Source organism: Dreissena polymorpha, chromosome 4, assembly GCF_020536995.1.
Source record: "Dreissena polymorpha isolate Duluth1 chromosome 4, UMN_Dpol_1.0, whole genome shotgun sequence".
In the NCBI taxonomy this organism is placed as follows: Eukaryota; Metazoa; Mollusca; class Bivalvia; order Myida; family Dreissenidae; genus Dreissena; species Dreissena polymorpha.
This window is the reverse complement of record NC_068358.1, coordinates 121,093,058-121,114,496: the sequence shown is the minus strand read 5'-3', so window position 1 is coordinate 121,114,496 and position 21,439 is coordinate 121,093,058. Positions and strand designations below refer to the sequence as shown.

At 40.5% G+C, this 21,439-nt stretch overlaps 1 protein-coding gene, 1 long non-coding RNA gene and 2 pseudogenes across 2 annotated transcripts in view; all 4 read left to right on the top strand.

Annotated features, from left to right (window-relative positions):
• The window catches only part of LOC127877824 (zonadhesin-like), a 43,764-nt gene extending 34,138 nt beyond the window's left edge, over positions 1-9,626 (top strand). The window contains 9 exon segments of the mRNA XM_052424083.1: positions 156-389; positions 958-1,145; positions 2,930-3,323; positions 3,586-4,524; positions 4,900-6,399; positions 6,531-6,929; positions 8,184-8,304; positions 8,731-8,954; positions 9,488-9,626. Of these exon segments, the coding sequence (XP_052280043.1) occupies positions 156-389; positions 958-1,145; positions 2,930-3,323; positions 3,586-4,524; positions 4,900-6,399; positions 6,531-6,929; positions 8,184-8,304; positions 8,731-8,954; positions 9,488-9,588 (4,100 nt within the window). The 3' untranslated portion in view covers positions 9,589-9,626.
• Positions 9,601-18,775, top strand: LOC127878746 (delta-like protein 1; annotated as a pseudogene).
• Position 18,776: 1 nt separating this feature from the next.
• Positions 18,777-19,649, top strand: LOC127877825 (uncharacterized). The gene is made up of 3 exons (XR_008048626.1): positions 18,777-18,808; positions 19,189-19,298; positions 19,625-19,649. It is a non-coding gene; the product is annotated as an uncharacterized LOC127877825 (long non-coding RNA).
• A 267-nt stretch (positions 19,650-19,916) lies between these two features.
• On the top strand, positions 19,917-21,379 carry LOC127878745 (uncharacterized; annotated as a pseudogene).
• Positions 21,380-21,439: the final 60 nt, after the last annotated feature.

The following is a 21,439-nucleotide window of genomic DNA, read 5'->3' as shown; positions in this document are numbered from 1 at the left end:
TCTAGCCGTTTTTTGCAGAAGATAAAGCCCTGTAAAATATGATCTGCTTTTGAAGTCATTAAACTTCCTTTACATTTAAACTAATATATTTTAAATTATTTTTATTAAGATGAGATAAATAATTCTAAATAACTTGCCAATCCTGTTTGTCCTAGGCTACTACTGTGGTACAGCGGGCCTTGCGGCCGAGTCGGGTCAATGTTACGGGGGCTACTACTGCATGTCCGGAGCCCAGGTCCCAGATCCAACAGACGGAACCACGGGAGGCTTGTGTCCTGTGGGTCACTACTGCCCCAACGGGACGGAGACTGCTCAGGAGTGTCTGGCAGGAACCTACCAGAACGGAACGGGAAAAACTAAAGCTGGCGATTGCGAGCCTTGCACTCCAGGTATGGGTCCAGATACTTGAGGAATAATTGAAAAAAAAAATGGGCTTAATGCATGTGCGTTAAGTGTTTTCCCAGATTAGCCTGTGCAGTCTGCACAGGCTAATCAGGGATGACACTTTTCTCCTTAACTTGATTTTCGGTAAGGAGGGACTTTCTTGAAACTAATAGTATCATAAAAGCAGAATGTGTAATCCCTGATTAGCCTGTGCGGACTGCATAGGCTAATCTGGGAGGACACTTTACGCACATGCATTATGCCCAGTTTTCTCAGAACATGGCTCAATTTATTGAGGTTGTTTGCCAAGGTATGCATTATCATAGATAATAAAAAGTCTACAGAAAGGCCTTCTCGTAAGTTTTCTGTATGATCAGCTTTAGAAGTCAAATTTAAAAAGTTCTTTGTCTTTATTTTAGCCGTAAAGTACAAATATCTTTCTGTTTATGTTGAAAATTAGTTTTTCCTGTTTATTAAAGAAAAGAATAACATTATTGTTGTGTGTTTTATTTATCTGCTGTTCTCCTTTGTATTCACAGTATCAAGTATTTGAATGGTTCACATTGATTATAGGCTACTACTGCAGCAGTTCTGGTCTGGCACAGCCCACGGGGAAATGCGCAGCAGGCTACTATTGTCCTGCTGGACAGACCAATATGCAACCGTCAAATTACAGCTGCACGCCAGGTCACTATTGTCCGGAGGGAAGTGGGGCCGAGATTGAATGTCCGTCTGGCCAGTACCAGAATGCTACAGGACAGGTAAACTGGCTGTTATAAAAGGTCTTTTTTATTATAGCATCACCCCTATTGAAAGGGCCAGAAAATTTGACTTATGAGACACTTTGTGCATGTATACCATGTACCTCCCAAATCCTATCACTATGTCAGGGGCCAGGCGGATAGAAGTCGGTAACCATTTATTTTTAACTAGCTTGCTGCTCACGAACCGGCCCTTTCGGAACAAGTCCCATGACAAACATCCATCCTTCGACAAACGCTCCCCATGGGGCTCGAATCTTCGAACTCCCGATCCCGGGGCGGACGCCTTATCCACTATGCCACGACGACCGGTTATATGTACTTATTGCTATAACATTGAAAAAACTTAATTATCTTTTTATTGCAATTAACGTTCTTTTAATGGTTGTATAGATATTTGACTGTTGGCACCACATTTGGATGAAGGAATATAGATTAACCCTTGTCCTTTTGTCCACTGGTCTGTCAGTCTGTTGTCCACTGGTCTGTCAGTCTGTTGTCCACTGGTCTGTCAGTCTGTTGTCCACTGGTCTGTTAGTCTGTTATATTTTTGTTTGGTGTGAAACTCACAAAGTATTGCTGATAGAGTGATGAAACTGTGCAAACACATTGACCAGCATGTCAACCTGTGAACCTTGATATTTTGGTTCAGATGTCTTTAAAATAAGTTGAGTTTTGTCCCTTATATTTCAAAACAAGATCTCTAACTTAAGTCATGTGTAACTCAAAGTTTTGCTACTTAAGTGATGAAACTGTTCAAATTATTTACCAGCACGTGAACCTGTTTTTTTTCAATATGATCAAAGTTCTGGTACTTTTTTGGAATTAACAAAAAAAATTGTGTCAAGCATAACTTAAATAGTATGGCTGCAACAGTGAAACCTTAAAAACATATAAACCAGAATATGAACTCATACACTTGTATTTTTGGTTCTTTGTTTGAAAGGGACTGTCAACCACGACGACGAAGAAAAGAAAAGTTGTAAAATACGGTATTTTTTTACAATTATTAGTTTATATTGATTAAAATATCACAACTGGTATATTACATTACTTTAAAAAAGTTGTTAAGTTTTCATATTTTCAGTATATTTGGTAGTAAATTTTACGGGTATGTCTACCAGGTAACTACCAGTTAACTATAAATAACGCCAGTAGATTGATTATTATCGACACGTGGTAAACCCAGGAATGCAAATTGTGCATGTGTAATGAATTGTATATATATTATATATAAAATTATGAATCTACTTGCGTTATTTATAGTGTGTAAATCGTTATGTCACCAATTTTCACGATGTACTTTCGATTTCACATCGCAAAATTGTATTACTGAATATACTGAAAAAATGAACTTTTTTCAAGTAATGTAATATACCAGTCGTGATATTTTAATCAATATAAACTAACAATTGTAAAAAAATATGGTATTTTAGAACTTTTCTTTTTTCATCAGTCGTGGTTGACTGTCCCTTTAAGACATGTGTGTAGTTTTAAGGAAACCATGGAATGTGCAGATATCCTTGTACTTCATTCACAAGTTTTGTCTTATACCTCATTACTATTAATCACTTTTTGACCTTAAGCATCATACAAAGAAAATCTAACCTCATTTGTAAAAGAAGTAGTCAGTATTTATAGTAGAAGGATATGAGCTTGAGAACTTGCTTTTGCTCAGGCATAAATTATTATATATTATAAAACTATTGTCAAACTATTGTATAATCAGATACCAGATTGGTCTATGCTCTAATTTTCTTCATTCGTTTTGCCTTCTGTTACAGTCCACTTGCAAGATCTGCGATGCTGGGTACTACTGTGATGGTATACTACATAATGGCGTAGACACCCCAGAGTCATGCCAACGAGGACACTACTGTCCAGCGGGCACAAGAACTGCCGCAGAATTCCCATGCCCCGCTGGGACGTACAACAACAACACTAACTCCATGGCTCTATCAGCCTGTGTGGATTGTGACCCTGGCAAGTACTGTGGCTCCATTGGTCTTGCCCTTCCCACCGGGTACTGTGATTCTGGCTATTTCTGCATTAAGAAGGCGTCCATTCCTAATCCCACCGATGGCACAACTGGAAACATCTGCCCTGAGGGCTCCTATTGCAACCCAGGGTCCTACGAAAGTGTTGAGTGTCCCTCAGGCACTTACAATCCTACTCGAGGTTGGTGGACTTAATGCTGCCAAAAACTCCAAATTTTGGGAGTACATGAATGATTTTAGATTGTATTTAAAAACTCATAAATGGTGAAATTTTCTATAAGAGCAGTATGGCATGGCACCCATTGTACAAAACATTACTTCAAAATGGTCAACTGGTGGTAAAATGGACAAAAGCTGCTGTGTGGGGAATTAATCAGTGTGTTGTTTCAGTTCAGTTGTTTCTTCTTTTAGCATGAAATGTATTGTTCTAATTCTGTTTACAGGCATTGGTTATCTGGAGAACTGCACTGACTGTGAAGGGGGGGTGTTCTGCAGTAGCCCTGGCCTCAATGCTCCTGTAGGAAACTGTTCAGCCGGGTACTACTGCATCAGTAGAGCAACGAAAGCCAACCCTACTGACAATATAACAGGAAATGTGTGCCCCGCGGGCCACTATTGCCCAATTGGAACAGGCCCTGCCCCGTTGCCTTGCCCTCATGGAAAATACACTAGCATTACTGTGCAATCTCAGTGCTACGACTGTGTTATGGGAAAGTACTGTGTAGATGGCATAAATCAGGTGCCATGTCCGCAAGGTTTCTACTGCCCCACAGGAACAGGACAAGATTGGAGACCCTGTCCATCTGGCACGTACGGTTCCAGCACGGGATTCCAAGCTGAAAACCAGTGCACAACATGCCCAGCTAGGCAATACTGTGGCACAACTAACTTGACTGCACCAAGTGGACTCTGCGATGCCGGTTACTACTGCAAATCTGGCTCCGACAGCAGCATGCCGTCAAATGCCACCAAGGGTGATGGCGGACCATGTCCCATCGGTCACTTCTGTGAACAAGGCACACAGGATCCCACCCCATGTCCACTGGGTACCTTCGGAAACCAGACGCTACTGAGATCTGCGGCAGAGTGCCACTCATGCACACCTGGTTACTACTGCGATGCTACCGGCCTGACCGAGCCAGTTGGCCTGTGCTCTGAAGGGTTCTATTGCCTCGGTGGATCCAACTCCTCCAATCCCCCTGTCAGAGACGCCAGCGGGGGACCGTGTCCAGCAGGAAAGTACTGTGAGAATGGCACCAGCACACCCCCTGAGTGTCCAAGTGGGACATTCCAGATACTCGAGCAGAAGGCCTCATGTGACCCATGCCCAGCTGGATACTACTGTCTGCAGGGCAGCGCAACCAATACTCCTTGCCCAGAAGGTAAGATCTGTATCTTTGCTTCTAATATATGTTTTAAACCCTTTACCACTCTGATAAGCACTTTGACATGTTTGAAGTTTCTTAGAAAATCAAATTTAATTTAATACCTTTTTGAAGATATTGATGAGCAGCAAAAATCATAAAACAGGAACCAACTGCGAGCTGCTCCCAGAATTTTATGCTGGTTGCATAGAGCCATTTAACTTTGCTTCTGATTAAAAAAGGATTCAAATCAGTTTGATATAATCAACTACCAATATTTATGAAACCTTTTAGTGAAACAAACTATGCTGCTGTTATACAAACATGATTACATAGTACAATTTACATGACCGGTTTCCATACTATATGTATTATTTTTCTGTGATTCTTCAGGTTACTACTGTCCCCAGGGCACACAGTTTGCGCACCAGTATCCCTGTCCCAATGGAACATTCAATACCTTTACAACTCGCGCCAACATAGACGCTTGCGTGCTATGCCCGGCTGGAAAGTACTGCCCGTCGGAGGGCCTGGCAGATCCTGCCGGGTTCTGTTCAGGCGGCTGGTACTGCACACTGGGCTCCTGGACCGACAAGCCCAGTATCCTAGGCAACGAATCCGGGTCAGACTGCCATTGTCCAGCACAGAGCATTGGTGGGAAATGTCTTGCCGGAACTTTCTGCCCGAATGGGTCTTCAATTCCAACCCAGTGTACAGGTGGTTACTATTGTGAGACAGATGAGCTGTTAGCAGTTACTGGACCGTGTTTGGCAGGATACTACTGCTCATCCGGATCAACTATGTCAAACCCAGTTAATGAGACATTTGGAGATATATGTCCTAAAGGCCACTACTGCCCATTGGCTAGCCAGTCAGCAATACCTTGCCCAGAGGGAACCTTCAGTGATGCATACGCTAATGAGAACGAGACCAACTGTCTGCCGTGTACCGCGGGCATGTACTGTGCGGGCATCGGGAGAGCTCTGCCCAACGGGAATTGCACAGAGGGCTGGTTCTGTCCTCAGGGAAGCACCCAGCCACAGCCGACTTCAAACAAGTGTCTGGCTGGCCATGAATGCCCGGAAGGCAGTGGAGCCGAAACGCCTTGCACTTCCGGCTTCTATCAGCCCGATGTTGGAATGGGTGCCTGTGAGATCTGCCCTGCCGGAAAGTACTGTGACCAAAATGAAGCAATAACTGAGCAGCAGAGTGGAGTGGGTGAGGCATCCCACGGAGTGGTCACACCAAAGACATGCCCTGCAGGATTCTATTGTCCAGCTGGCACAAAAACTTCAGGAGAAAATCCATGCCCAATTGGTACATACAGTAATACCACAGGGATATCTGCAGAAAATCAGTGCATCAAGTGTGATCCAGGATATTATTGTCATCAGCCCAATATGCTTGCCCCTGCTGGGAAGTGCAATGCCGGTTTCCACTGTACATTGTCTGCCACCTCTCCAAGTCCCACAGGGAATGGAAGTGAGTGCGAACAAGGAACCTTCTGTATCCAAGGGTCATCTATACCCACTGACTGTCCAAAAGGCATGTTCGGCTCTGCTGCACAGTTGACCTCACTGACTGACTGCACGTTCTGTACACCGGGCAAATACTGCGACTCTACAGGCCTGCAGCAACCTGCCGGCAACTGCCTCGCAGGCTACTACTGCAGCAATGCATCGGAAGAGGCAGCCCCTGTGGGTAAAGCCTACGGAGACATCTGTCCAGTGGGACATTACTGTCCAGAACAAAGTTATGCGCCAACTGCCTGTGCAGCCGGAACCTATCAACCCTTTACAGGTCGTACCAATGTAACCGCCTGTTTGGCATGTGACCCTGGCAGCTATTGCAATGCTACTGGACAAGCGCAAGTCACTGGAGACTGCTCAGCAGGTATGTCAATCATATATCACATAATTAAAAAATGATATCTTGAGTGATATTCATTGAATACAAGCATGCATATTATTTTTGTAGTTCAATAAATGAATAACAGTCTGATGAAACTTCTCATTCATCTGCAGGCTTCTACTGCATTCTGGGTGCCACCAATAACGCACCGACTGACGGCATCATGGGTAACATCTGTCCAATTGGATCCAAGTGCCCGCTGGGGTCTGCCACTCACATCTTCTGTCCCAACGGCACCTACACCAATCACACAGGCGCCTCGGAATGCTACGTCTGTCCAGCTGGATCATTCTGTACATCGCGGGACTCTGCTGAGCCCTGTCCGAGGGGTTATTATTGTCCAGAGGGCACCGGTGCAGACATTATACCATGTCCTGCAGGTACTTACAACCCAGTGATGTCACTCACCCAGCTGTCGGAATGCACCAAGTGTGATGGGGGCAAGTACTGTCTGCTTCCAGGCCAGGACAACTATGCTGGGCAATGTAACGCTGGCTACTACTGCACAAGTGGTAAGTCATTGTGAGGTACACTTTCTTACAAATTTTGTTACCAGTAAGCATTTTTAGCTCGACTATCATATAAAAATAGTGGAGCTATCCTACTCACCCCAGCGTCCGCGTTGCTGTGTCCGTTTGCATGCAAATGTTAAAGTTTGCGTACTACCCCAAATATTTTCAATGTCCTTTGACATATTGCTTTCATATTTTGCATACTTGTTTACCATCATGACCCCAACCTATAAACAAGAGCAAACAACTGTATCAAGCATTTTGACAGAATTATGGCCCCTTTTATACTTAGAATATGCATATTATTGATAAATCTATGTTAAAGTTTGCGTACTACCCCAAATATTTCCTGTGTTCCTTGACATGTTGCTTTCATATTTGGTATACTTGTTAACAATCATGACCCCAACCTATAAACAAGAGCAGACAACTGTATCAAGCACTTTGACAGAATAATTGCACCTTTTATACTTAGAATATGCATATTATTGATAAATCTATATTAAAGTTTGCGTACAACCCCAAATATTTCCTGTGTCCCTTGACATATTGCTTAAATATTTTGTATACTTGTTTACTAACATGACCCCAAATTATAAACAAGAGCAGACAACTGTATTAAGCATTTTGACAGAATTATGGCCCCTTTTATACTTAGAATATGCATATTATTGATAAATCTATGTTAAAGTTTTACAAAACAACACTTACCTTACATACCACAATGCACTCCACCCAAACCATCCCCCCACGCCCCCCCCCCCCCCCCCAAGACCCCCCCCAACCTCCCAACAACTTTTTTATATTTATTTTTCTTATTTTTGAAAGATCATCTATTAAATGATCACACACCCACATTATACTCCCCCCTACCCACCCCCAACCCCCCCCCCTCCCAATTTTTTTTTTTGTTTCTTATTTTTGAAAAATTATCTATTAAATGATCACACACCCACATTATACCCCCCCCCCCCCCCCCCCTCTCCATGATGGCTTACATAATACTGTCAAGCACTCGAATAGTCGAGCGCGCTGTCCTCTGACAGCTCTTGTTATTTACTCTATAATATTGACTCATATTTTGTTCAATACTAGTGTATGTGATTATACTTCTTCTAACACGTATTTAAAAGCACACTTACATTTATAACTTTAATTTGTATGTATAGATGTTCAATTATGTTATTTGTTAATTATGTTAAATGACATTGTACTCATAACATTAAGCACTAAAGTATGGTTTCTCATCGACAGGTGTTAACACTGCCACACCAAACTCTGTGAACAACACAGGGGTGGGAGGCAAGTGTCCCACAGGCTACTATTGCCCCACTGGCTCATCCCATCCATTGCCCTGCGCTGCGGGCACATATAGGTATGTCACCATGGCAACGGGACAAATCATGGGTTATAACAGTTGTTAATTTTTTGAGTGGATCTCACTTAAGCATTCACAGCTGAATTACCTTAATGTAAAGATGATTTTAGAAAAATATTATTTGCTTCAACAAATGTGTGCGGAGTTTTAGCCCTTTGTCTTATTTTGAAGTTTTAAGTATATTAGAGCATCGGTCTGGGAAAATGAGGCTTAATGCAGGTGTTAAGTGTTTCCACTTATTAGCCTGTGAGGACTGCACAGGCTTATCTGGGATGACACTTAATGCACAAGCATTAAACCCTGTTTTTCCAGACCGCAGCTCATTAAGATTAATATATGTGTCCTCATGTCACTAGTTGATTTGTCTGTGTCTCGAAAAGGTTTCATGGAAGCATCAGTGACACATCTTGTTTTGTTCTGCAGTGAATCGGAAGGCAAGTCCGCCTGCATTACCTGCCCGGCTAGTTTCTACTGCACCCAGAACACCACCTCGTACGCCCTGTACCCGTGCCCCGCAGGCTACTACTGCCCTGTAGGTACCACCCATGACAGGCAGTACCCGTGCCCTAAGGGCTACTATAACCCTGTCAACGGCCAAGATAGCTCCACAGACTGCCTGCAATGCCCTGGAGGAAAATACTGTGAAAGTATGACCATTTGATTGAATATGACTATGACATGTTTAAATGTCTTCCTTTTATAAAAGTGTAAGTAGGGCTTTTTCCTTTAGATCCTATCTGAAAATGTTTTATTTACATAAAATTAGTGCCAAGTGGGATGACCAGCCAAATTGTGCCCAGCTTTTAATAGTAATTCCCCTTTTTTAGTACAAAAAATGCAAAATTTGTAGTTTCAGCTAATTTAACTAATTCGCCTTTTATCAAATCGTCAACAAACATTTCAGGAATGTCCATTCTTTCTACAGACATTTCTGTCCATTTTCTTGTTATTAATATCATTTTCTAATACCATTATATTTAAATACATCTAAAGTTATAAATATCCAATCAATTTTCAAATTCAAAATTTGGAAATAATCACTTGCCAACATAGTTTTGTATAAAAAAAAATCTTTTATGTTTGCATAGCCATGAAAAAAGCTCCTGATATCAATACCATTATTGTGAATGTTGGAAAAAAACTTGTAAATAACAAAATGAAAGTCTAATATTACTCTCAGCCGATGGCCTGTCTACTCCCACGGGAGACTGCGCGGGGTGGCTGGTACTGTACCGGTCGCTCATACCAGAGAATGCCAATAGACGAAGCCAACACTACTGATCCATCCATGTGCTCTTGCCCTGCGGTCAACTATACGGGCGGGGAATGCTGGCCGGGAACTTACTGCCCGTCTGGCTCTAACTACCCAGTCGATTGTGACGGCGGTAGATACTGCAGCCAGTTTGGACTGAACACAACAGAGGGCCTTTGTGATGCTGGTAAGGGAAATGTGTATTGTTTGTGTTTTAAATTTGAGTAAGGTAATCTGAGATAAGGTGGATACGTTTTAAGAAAAGTTTAAGAATAGTTTGCTTTTGTTGATTGATTTGAATACCAAGATGTATGAAGCATTTTAATCTTTCTTATTTTTGCATAAACAATAATTGGAGACAGTTTTGTCTCAAGTAATTGTAATGCAACTTTTTGTGTAATGCAAATATTTAACCTTAATGTTTTAGAATGGTTATTTAAATTGTTATGACAGGCCTTAAAGATTTAATTATCTTCTTTTTGTTCAGAATATCCATGCACATTTAAGTAACTGTATTGTTGCAAACAGGCTACTACTGTACGGGCGGTTGCCACCTCTCCCAACGGGACAGTCTGCACTGTGAACCACTACTGTCCCCAGGGGTCTAAAACACCCACGCCCTGTCCCCCAGGGTCCTTCTCATCGGCTACAGGCAACATCGCTGTGACCAACTGTGACTTGTGCACTCCCGGATTCTACTGTGTGGCTCAAGGCATAACTGGGGCGTGTGCAGCTGGGTACTATTGCCCGGCGGGTCAGAGTTCCGCCACCCCTGCAAACTACACATGTCCGACTGGGTCGTATTGCCCCAATGGATCTGCCACTCACATACAATGCAGCCCCGGCACATATCAGGATGAGAGTGGACAGACGGCATGCAAGGCCTGCCCCATAGGAAAGTAAGCTGTCTGTCTCTGGAATGTGATTTTCTTTAGTTGCAGATTAAAATAAAGCATAATACAGTTGATGTATTTGACATTGTTTTTTAGACAAAATTCTACGAGGGGACCCAAACAACATCTGCCAGTTGTTTATAAAACTTTACACACCTCCTATGCATGATAATGTAATGTATATCATTGATGTGTGCTCATGAAATTCAAATTTGATGACTGATGGCCATCTTAGATACAAATATATATGAGCCCTGTTCTGGGAAGACTGGGCTGAATGCATGTGCGTAAAGTGTCATCCCAGTATACCCTGTGCAGTTCGCACAGGCTGATGAGGAACAAACACTTTCCACCTAAACTGAAATTTATTTCAAGGAAACTTCTTTTTAACAAACAATACCTTAAATCAAAAAGTGTTGTCCCTGATTAGCCTGTATGGACTGTGGGTGTTTTATAGGAGTTTCAATTTCCTTGAAATATCTCTACAGTTTCTTTTGAGTTAATTAAATAATCATTATAATTGATAACAATTATCAACAATCACAAATCAATAAGGTCAAACTATGTTATAAATTTAAATATCAATTTTATTATTTCTTCACATGTTTAAATCGGAAACAATATTTTGTACCAACTTTATTTGTGTCAACCAAACAGTATATATAGGTAATCCAACCTTTCTTTAAGGTACTGTGATCCAGTGGAAGAGACGGCCAGGTTAGGCTTTGCGTCCGGTGTGGTGACCCCTGCCGCCTGCCCCACAGGCTACTTCTGCCTGGTCAACACCACCGCCAAGAACACCTACCCATGCCCCGCCGGCACATTTAACAACCGGACTGGGCTCCAGAGTGACACAGAGTGTACCCCGTGTTCCGGAGGATTCTACTGTGATAATGAAGGTTTGATAGAAAGCAAGAAAACTTGAAAGAAATGAAGTTGTTCAGATAATATAGTGATATTTTCAATGTCGGTTTTTAGGATTGCAACATAACCCTTTTATAACTAATAAAAAAATATAATTAAGATATGACCAATTTATTTCAAAAGCATTCGTATATGTAATTTTACTTCAAGATTACTTGTGTACAATCCTAGCCAGCCCACATAACATGCATGGAGATTTATCAATAATAATAATTTGGCCATTCTTCCTCTAAATCCCTGTTTGAAGTAGGTATGTTTTAAGTTACTGGTTAGTGTTTGCTTATAGTTTTATCAGAGTTTGCTAAGCTTTACCAGAATAACTGTAATTTGATTAATATACCCTCCTTACATCATTGAAAGAATCTGTTTAAATTGGCAAAAACCAAATCACACAATTAACAAGCCCTGGTGTCTTTTTACTAGCAAATATGTATAAAGTATGCTGCACTTTTGTTTACCATGTTTTCAGGCTTGTCCAATCCCACTGGACCTTGCAGCGCAGGCTATGTCTGTGTATCTGGGTCCAACACTTCCATGCCCACATCTGGTGCGGGCTACACGTGTCCAGCGGGCTCCCTACTGCCCCGCCCAGTCGTCTGTAGAGACCCCATGCCCCAGAGGAACCTTCTCAAATCAGAGGGACTTCAGAATGTTTCTGCTTGTACGCAGTGCACACCTGGATACTTCTGCGGCAGTGAAGGTGAGGCATATTGAATCGTTGAGGAAAACTGGTCATAATGCATGTATGTAAAGTTTCTTCCCATATTAGCCTGTGCAGTCCGCACAGGCTAATCAGGGATGCCACTTTCCACTTTTATGACATTTTTCCTTTAAATGAAGTCTCTTCTTAGCAAAAATCCATAATCAGACGAAAGTGTCGTCCCTGATTAGCCTGTGGCACAGGCTAATCTGGGGACGACACTTTCCGCACATGCATTATGTCCAGTTTTCTCAGAACGCGACTCAAGAATACAAGAATCTATGTTGAAGTTTGTCTCGACCTTGTCTTTTGGTCCCGGTCTGTTTATAGTACATTAAATTGTTTGTATAAGACATTTTCTTTTTTTATCAATCGAGTATCCATCAGTTCATAATCTATAAACTAATTAGTATCGGATCATTTTTGCTTACTATGTTGCCATTTTTGTGCAATGTATTTTTATGATATGATTATTTGGAAAACATTCTTTCCATTTTTTTATAATTATTGAAAAATATTCTTTACATTTTGAGGTGTGATCATTTTGGGAAATATTCTTGTATTTCACTCACATTTTATGCTAATTTTCCTTTCACAGTGCAGGTCTAACAGTCCCCACTGGCATGTGCAATGCCGGATACTACTGTACCAGTGGAGCCATTCTAGCAGACCCGGTTATCCCTGGCATATGGCACGTCTGCCCCACGGGTCACTACTGTCCAACGGTACAGCCCACACCCGAGCCATGTCCAGCAGGAAGTTTCCGGACAAGCACCGGAGGGAGGCTCTCTCTGACTGTGCCAACTGCCCTGCCGGCGCTACTGTGCCTCCGCTGGTCTTTCCAACTATACAGGTAAGTGTATGTATGAGCTTTGTTCTGGAAAAACTGTGCTTTAAGCATGTGCATAAATTGGCATTCCAGATTAGCCTGTGCAGTTTGCCACAAGCTTATCAGGGATAACACTTTCCTCTGTTTTTTAATTTTTGTTAATATGAGGTATCTTTTAAGCCAAAATTCAGTTTACACATAAAGTGGTGTCCCTGATTAGCCTGTGCGGACTGCCCAGACTAATCTGGGACGGACAATACTTTATGTTACATGTATAAGCCCAGATTTCTCTGAACAAGGTTCTGTAGAGGATACTAGGTAAGGGTTTTGTATAGATAGGTTTATCTTGTTAGGCTAAAACATCAGTTCTACATGCCGCATTCATTTTTTATCACTTTGTCAAAGGTCAAGGTCACTGTGACCTCTAATATGAAACTTAAACATAGGCTCTAAAATCTAAGTTCTTTTCTTCTGACAAGTTCATTTATTCAAAACTGCAGCCACAGATGAGGGTGGCACCTGCTATGCGGTGCTCTTGTTTATATTTGGGGTGGTCTTGTGTTGTGGCAAGGATGCAGGACTACCCAAAGAAAATCTTACCTGTGGGGTGAAAAACACTAAGTATGAAACTCGTATACAAGCCTAACCAAGTACACAAAAAATCAAGCATTAATTTTATGTTTGCAAGCAATGACACTTTATTTGAAATATACAATACTAAATGCCTAACGATTTTGATTGCAGGACTGGACTGTTGGTAATGTTTATATTTAGATCACCCTTATAGTTATGTGTGTTCTTTAAATGTAAACTCTTTGCTCTTCTCAAAATGTTATGTTGCCAGTCTTAAAGTTTTATTATTACAGTTCCAACTGTATGAAATTTAAAGATGCTTATTTTATTCTCATTTTGCTTTTAGATAAAAGAAAAAAGTCCTACATAAACATTAATATATTTACATGTTCTGATATACCTATTGTTTCTGATATGTTCTTATTGGAATTCCAACTTTATAGTCATCCTTGAAATAATAAGCTAATGTAAGATCTCATATATACACATGAGTAATGTTGTATGTGTCTAATTGTTCAGAATGTTCTCTCCTTACACCATTATAATAATCCTTCAATAATCCATCCATATACCTAATTAATGTCTCCTTCCTATTCATCATTAAAATGGTAAAAAATACCGTTGATCGTTGATTGCGTACATTTACTGAGTTTGAGGGCTTTGCCAGAGATAGGCAAAGTTACAATTTAAATAAAAAGTATTATTTTTTTTATTATTTTCACAAAAGTGACTTATTAAAACAATTAAATAAGCAAATAGCTTTAAAATTAGAGCCTGAAACACCTTGCGCTAGTGTATTTGATTTGTACTTCTTGAAGTTCCAGATTATATTTCCGACAGGAATATTTGTATTTATTCATTTTTCTGTTCTACAAATGTATAAATATTATGAATGATTATTCAAGATATATGTGTTCTTGTATATTAATTGTATCATATCAATCACATATCAAAACCAATGCAAATCTGTTAACCAGTCCTCTAATATTTTGGTAACTCTTACTGTTTACACCATCTGCATGCTGTTCACTGAGTAGCACCTAACCCCCAAACTTACTCAGTATAATTTGAGCCACGCCCTGGGATATCTGGGCTGAATGCTTGTGGGTAAAATGTCGTCCCAGATGACTTGTGCAGACATGCTAAGCAGGAATGATCTTTCCCTTTTATGGAATATTTTGTTCAAAGGAAGTTTTGTCTAAAATAAAATCCAGTATAGGCCTTTTTAGTCCATGCAGACTGCACACGCTAATCTGGGTCGACTTTAAGCCCGCTTTTCCCAGAGCACGACTCAGTTGTTTTACTCCATATGAAGCCTTACTTAAGCACTTACCCATTTATAAATATTGTACTCCTTCACAAGGATTCCTACTCACCAACCATTCTTAGACTGTAGAATAAAGAATAGACCAAGATCTCAGAAAAAGCACTTCTGACTTTAAGTATGTAAATGTTACAAATGGTGCCTATGTCAGTAACAAAATGTCCCTAAGAAAGAACATTTATATTAGAGGTGATTTATGCAAATTTTGACTCATAATAAAGAAAATCTTGAAAAAATGTATTTAAGAATATTCTTTATTTTTAGTCTGAAGTCTAAGAATTGTTTGGTGAGTAGGAGCCTAAGTTAATGTATTTTGTTTGTATTTGTTTTTCTGCAAAAATATCTCTGTTAGCAAACTACAAATGTAACGACTTATTACCAGTCAAAAAGCTTATTGTCCCCTACCGGTTTCACCGGAGGGGACTTATGGTTGCGCTCTGTTGTCCGTCAGTCAGGTTTTTCTGGATCCTGCGATAACTTTAAACGTTCTTATATTTTTTCATGAAACTTGAAACCTGGATAGATGGCAATATGGACATTATGCACATCATTTCATTTTGTTCCTATGTCAAAAAATTCTGGTTGCTATGGCAACAAATAGACTAGAAATACTGCTGAAAATGGTGGTTTTCTGGATCCTGCGATAACTTTAAAAGTTCTTCATATTTTCATGAAACTTGAAACATTGATAGATAGCAATATGGACATTATGCACGTCATTTCATTTGTTCCTACGTCAAAAATTCTGGTTCCTATGGCAACAAATATATAAAAAATATATTAAAAATTCTGACAATGGTGGAATTCTGACAATTGATGAGCCGGTAGGGGACCATATTGCTTGGCAATCTTGTTGTTCATGCATGATTGCAATAAGTCAAATAAAAAGCAGTAGTAATGAAATTCAGCTTTGTAGTACAGGTAGGTGTGTGTCACAGAGATGTGCTTAGAGTGTTTTTTATAACTTTAAGTAGGCAGGTTACTTCTAATAGCCGGTTGGTAAGTTTTTATCTAATGCTTCATAAAGAAGCCGGACATTGTTAAATATTTTGGTCAAAATAGCAGGATGTTCGAAGCAGTCTCTACTCATGCTATTTCCCAGGTCACTTTCAACATTCTTATCCCCAGGTCCTATTTGTTATGTGACTTTTAACATTCTTATCCTAATGTGCTTTATCATAGGTGACTTTCAACATTCTTATGCCCATGTTTTCCAGGTAACTGCCAGGCGGGCTACTACTGTACGCTTGGGGCCAACTCGAGCACCCCCATAGATGGGGTCACAGGCAACATCTGTCCCACAGGCCACTACTGCCCCACAGGCTCTGATAATCCCTTGCCATGCGAAGATGGTAACACTTCTCTTCTCGATTTCTCATTTGTGAAAACAGATTGATAATTGAGCTTGAAACATTTTATCACCTCAACATTTCTTTATTAGTTACACAAGTTTCAGATTAAACACTTAACATAAAATAAATATAAGATTAATTGAACAGTTCAGTTTTGTTAACGATTTTATTTTATCAAACAATGTATTTATTGATTTTTTTTTTTGCTCCCAATTCTTTCATTGTATAATAATATTGGAATAGAAAATATCAATTCAGTTATGTTACTACAGTGTACTATGGTGTATTTCTTTCAAAGTAAAGGTTATTGATAGATGTATACCATCTTAGATAATTGTTGTTTAAGATGTTACAGTATATGTAATCTCTTACACTACAAACAACATTTTGCAGTCCGTTTCCTTGTATAAAGCCTTTATGAATGTCTTCTGCGCCCACTTGTAGGCACCTTCATGAATCAGACTGGAGCCTCTGTGTGCGACACATGCTTGCCGCGCTACTACTGTGTCAACCAGGACCGGCTGGACGAGTGTCCAGAGGGTGCGTACTGCCCTGGTGCAAATGGCTACAACTACTCCATGTGTCCGGCTGGAACCTTCAACAACGTGACCATGCTTCAGTCAGTGACCGAATGCACTCAGTGCCTCGGCGGTCACTACTGCGCCAGTCCGGGTCTCGATTGGCCTACTGGTCTCTGTGCCCCAGGATACTATTGTCAGAGTGGAGTCAATACCAGAGCTCCAGAAAACAACAACACTGGCACTGGAGGTAACTTATATTTTTATTTATATTTTTTTGCCACAGTGTGCTTTACAGCGTCTGGATATCTAAAAGGCCACTCACAAAATGTCTTTGAAACATTTTTTGTGCTATATATTATTTGCAAGTGTTCTACTTTTTCTTTGTAAATTGTTTGTATTTTAATTTTGAATTCATACATAAATTTTCAAACAATCATAATACGCATAGTTTTATATCTTTTTAGCTCATCTATTTTGAAAAAAAATTATGAGCTATTGTCATCACCTTGGCGTCGGCGTCGGCGTCGGGTTGGCGTTGGCGTTGGCGTCGGCGTCCGGTTAAGTTTGCGTTTAGGTCCACTTTCTCAGAAAGTATCAATGCTATTGCATTCAAACTTGGTACACTTACTTCTTACTATCATGAGGGGACTGGGCAGGCAAAGTTAGATAACTCTGGCGTGCATTTTGACAGAATTATGTGCCTTTTTTATACTTAAAAAATTGAAAATTTTGGTTAGTTTTGCGTTTAGTCCACTTTTCTCAGTAAGTATCAATGCTATTGCATTCAAACTTGGTACATTACTTACTATCATGAGGGGACTGGGCAGACAAAGTTAGATAAAACTCTGGCATGCATTTTGACAGAATTATGTGCCCTTTATACTTAGAAAATTGACAATTTGGAGTGGGTTTTAAGTTTTGTGTTTAGGTCCATTTTATTCCTAGCATCAAAGCTATTGCTTTATACTTGCAACACTTACTAAAACTTCATAAGGGGACTGTGCAGGCAAAGTAATGTAACTCTGACGCATTTGACAGAATTATGTGCCCTTTTAACTTAGAAAATTGAAAATTTGATTAAGTTTTATGTTTTGGTCCACTTTACCCCTAAAGTATCATAGATATTGCTTTCATACTTGGAACACTCACAAACTATCATAAGGGTACAGTAAAAGGACAAGTTGCATAACTCTGGTTGTCATGTTACGGAATTATGGCCCTTTTTTGACTTAGTAATTTTTTAATATATGGTTAAATTTTGTGTCGATCATCCACTCGAAGTATCAAGGCTATTGCTTTCAAACTTCAAATACTTACATGCTATCATGAGGTTACTGTACCGGCAACTTGAATTTTACTTTGACCTTGAATGACCTTGACTCTCAAGGTCAACTTATTAAATTTTGCTATAAAATGGCCATAACTTCTTTATTTATGATTAGATTTGATTGATACTTTTGATGAAACTACTCTTACCTGACATACCCAATAGACTTCACCCAAACCATCCCCGTGCCCTCCCCCCCTCCCCCGTGCTTTTTTTTTTTAAGATCATCTCACCAAATGACCACCACACCCTCACACTATACCCCACCCCCACCCCCCACCCCACCCCCCCCCAATTTTTTTTTTTTTTGATTTTTTTTTTAAGATCATCTCACAAATTATCACCACACACCTCACACTATACCCCCCCCCAATTTTTTTAAAACGGTATGTTTGAAATACCGTCCAACCATGGCACCCAAACCCCCCCCCCACCCCCCCCCCCCGATTTTTTTTATTTTTTTCGCTGTTTTGGAAGATAATGTAATAAATGTCCACAACCCACACTATACACCCTCTTCACCACTCCTCCCTCCTTTGTGATTGAAAATGAGAGTCCTTCACCTTTAAAAGAAAATAGATGAGCGGTCTGCACCGCAAGGCGGGTGCTCTTGTTAATGATTGAATTCTGGTCTAGGTCCATGCACCACTGGTCACTATTGCCCTGAAGTACAACCAGCCCCATACCATGCGCAGCAGGAAGTTATGCAGATGTCCAGAGGTTTGGCCACATGCAAGACATGTCCTTCTGGCTACTATTGCCTTGCTGCGCAGGCCATACATACACCGGAACACCTTGCCCTCAAGGTTAGTGTGGCATGTTTACCAGGTGTGAACATGGTTTCTTGCATTCAAGGGTCCCAGCACAAGACTATAGCATTGCATATGGAATGTTATTATGCATAACAACAGTTACAACTCAATCCTCTAATTGGATTAAATGTGTTAGAATTCAAAATTCAAGCAACGCTTGCTCTTGTGGTCATAATCTTTATTTTTAAATTTATATGTGGACTAAATTGATTGTCTTGATGATAGAAATCTGCCAATAGTGTAACATTTCAGAGTTCAGGCATAAACCTGGTTTATTTGATGCAACATTCACCACTAAAACAAGTCTAATGCTTTTAGGGCTATTTGTCTTGAATCATGTAGTTATTTGCTAGTTTCTGTGTTGCTGTTTCCAGGCTCATACTGTCCGGCCGGTACCCAATATGCAGCCCAATACTGTGCCCCATGGGAACCTACAACAACAACACCCTTGCAGATGACATCTTTGACTGCAAATCATGCACAGGTATGGAGGCTTGAATTAATATTCTATATTTACAGTGCAAAAGCACTCTTTAAAAGAATTCTGCATGGAAAAAAATCTATTTAATTTTAACGTTTTTTTCATCTTTGCTCTTACCTTTTCATATAGACTGATTAGTATTATTGAAATCAATTTAATTGTTCATCAAATGTATTAAAACACATATTGTAAACAAAAGTTGGCATTTTCATAAATACTGTGCTAAGAAACAGCACAAAACTCATTGGTTGTAAAAAATTAGTTGTCTCTGAAAAGATGCCAATTAAGGCACCACTTTGAACGTCTCAGTTATAAACATGTCTCTTTAGCTGGTCAGTACTTGACCAGGACGGGTTGGCCGAACCCACAGCTGACTGTGCCGCAGGCTGGTTCTGCTACACTGGAGCGTTCAGTGATAAGCCAATAGAATTCTACAACTCGGGGCATTGATTTCTCTATCAATATTTCCTGCCAAACCTACCTCACCAACTACACGGGAGGGCCATGCACTCCAGGTTAGAAATCATTAAATTGCATGTTTGTGACCACGGAAAATGTGTTTATGTTAAATGTTATCATTTAAAGGGAGAATTAATCTTAGACCAGCTGTAAAAATTCCTGATGTGGCATGACTGCGAACCATTATATCCAGGTACCTATTGCCCAGTGGGCAGCTCAGCCCCTATCCCATGCCCTGGGCCAGTACTGTGCTCTGGCCAATCTGAGTTCCCAACAGGCAACTGCAGTGGAGGCTCCTTCTGCAACGGCAGCGAGGTGATCCCCAATCCCAGACCATGCAGCCTGGGACATTACTGCCCCGAGGGAAATATGTATGAGGTGGCCTGTCCACCTGGGACATACAACAGTGAGTCACACTATATACAGTCTTCAAGACAATTATTTCTGTTAGATTTTCCTGTATGCTTGCTTTTGGACATCTTTATACAATTGATTTGCTCAGTAACATACAGAAATGAAAAACATACTTTGGGGAATATATCAGGAAAAAGTGATGAATTTTATGTGACACTATTATTTTAATAAATGATTTGATTTATGTTCAGTATTATGTATTTTGACTTTTTGGAAGCAGAAAACCAATTTGTGTTAATATGTAACATATTAAGGCTCATTATTGCTGCATGATATCAAATAATAAAGCCACCAGAATGAATTGTTTTACTGATTCTACCCTAGAAAATTTAGATGTTTGAAAATACAGAAAAAAACGTTTCCCAATAAAAAATGTTGTTATCTTACAAATGTAACTGACCGTTCTTTCTCTTCTTTAGATGCCACTGGAGGCGAGAGCCTTGCAGACTGCCTGGACTGCACCCCGGGTTCTACTGCCAGTCATCAGGGCTCTGGGAGCCCACGGGACCATGCTCCATTGGCTACTACTGTCCCGGGGGTCAGAACACGCCCACGCCCAACGAGTACGCCTGCAGCCCTGGACACTTCTGTTACCTGGGCAGCCATAACGAAACTGGTTGTCCATCCGGCAATTACCAGCCACACTGGCAGAAGGGAGACTGTGATCTGTGTCCAGCGGGCTCATATTGTAAAGCTTTGGTGAGTAGGATGTGCAAAAATTATTGTTAGAAGATTCGTGATTTCCATTATCTTCACTGGGCTTTTTTGTTTTTTTGTTTTGTTGTTCAATTATGCTTTTAGCACCTGTCTATCTTAGTTTACTGATGGCCTATACTGATGTATTTATAAAAGGTGAAGCTCAGCAAGTTAATCAAAGTAAAAATCTTAACGATTGTTATCATTTACAAAAAAAAAGTTGTCCAAATTACTGATGCATATTTTGTTCTTTTCTCTCAGGTGGACTATGAAAATCTTGATGCTGGAACGTCAACTAGTGGGACTATTCTGGCCGTTACCGTAGCTACCGTGGCGTTGCCGTGCCCATCGCTTGTCACCTGGGTCTACTGTCCAGACGGCACAAAGGACGCCATGGAGTATCTGTGTCCGGCAGGTTCCTATAGCAACGAGACCTCCTTGTCATTGTCAACACAGTGCACCGCCATGTGAAACCAGGCATGTTCTGCAATGGGAGGTATGAGGCTGAGATTTGATTGGTGGTCTTTGAATTAACAACTATGAGCTGCAATGTCGGCAAGCAGTGATTAATGCAT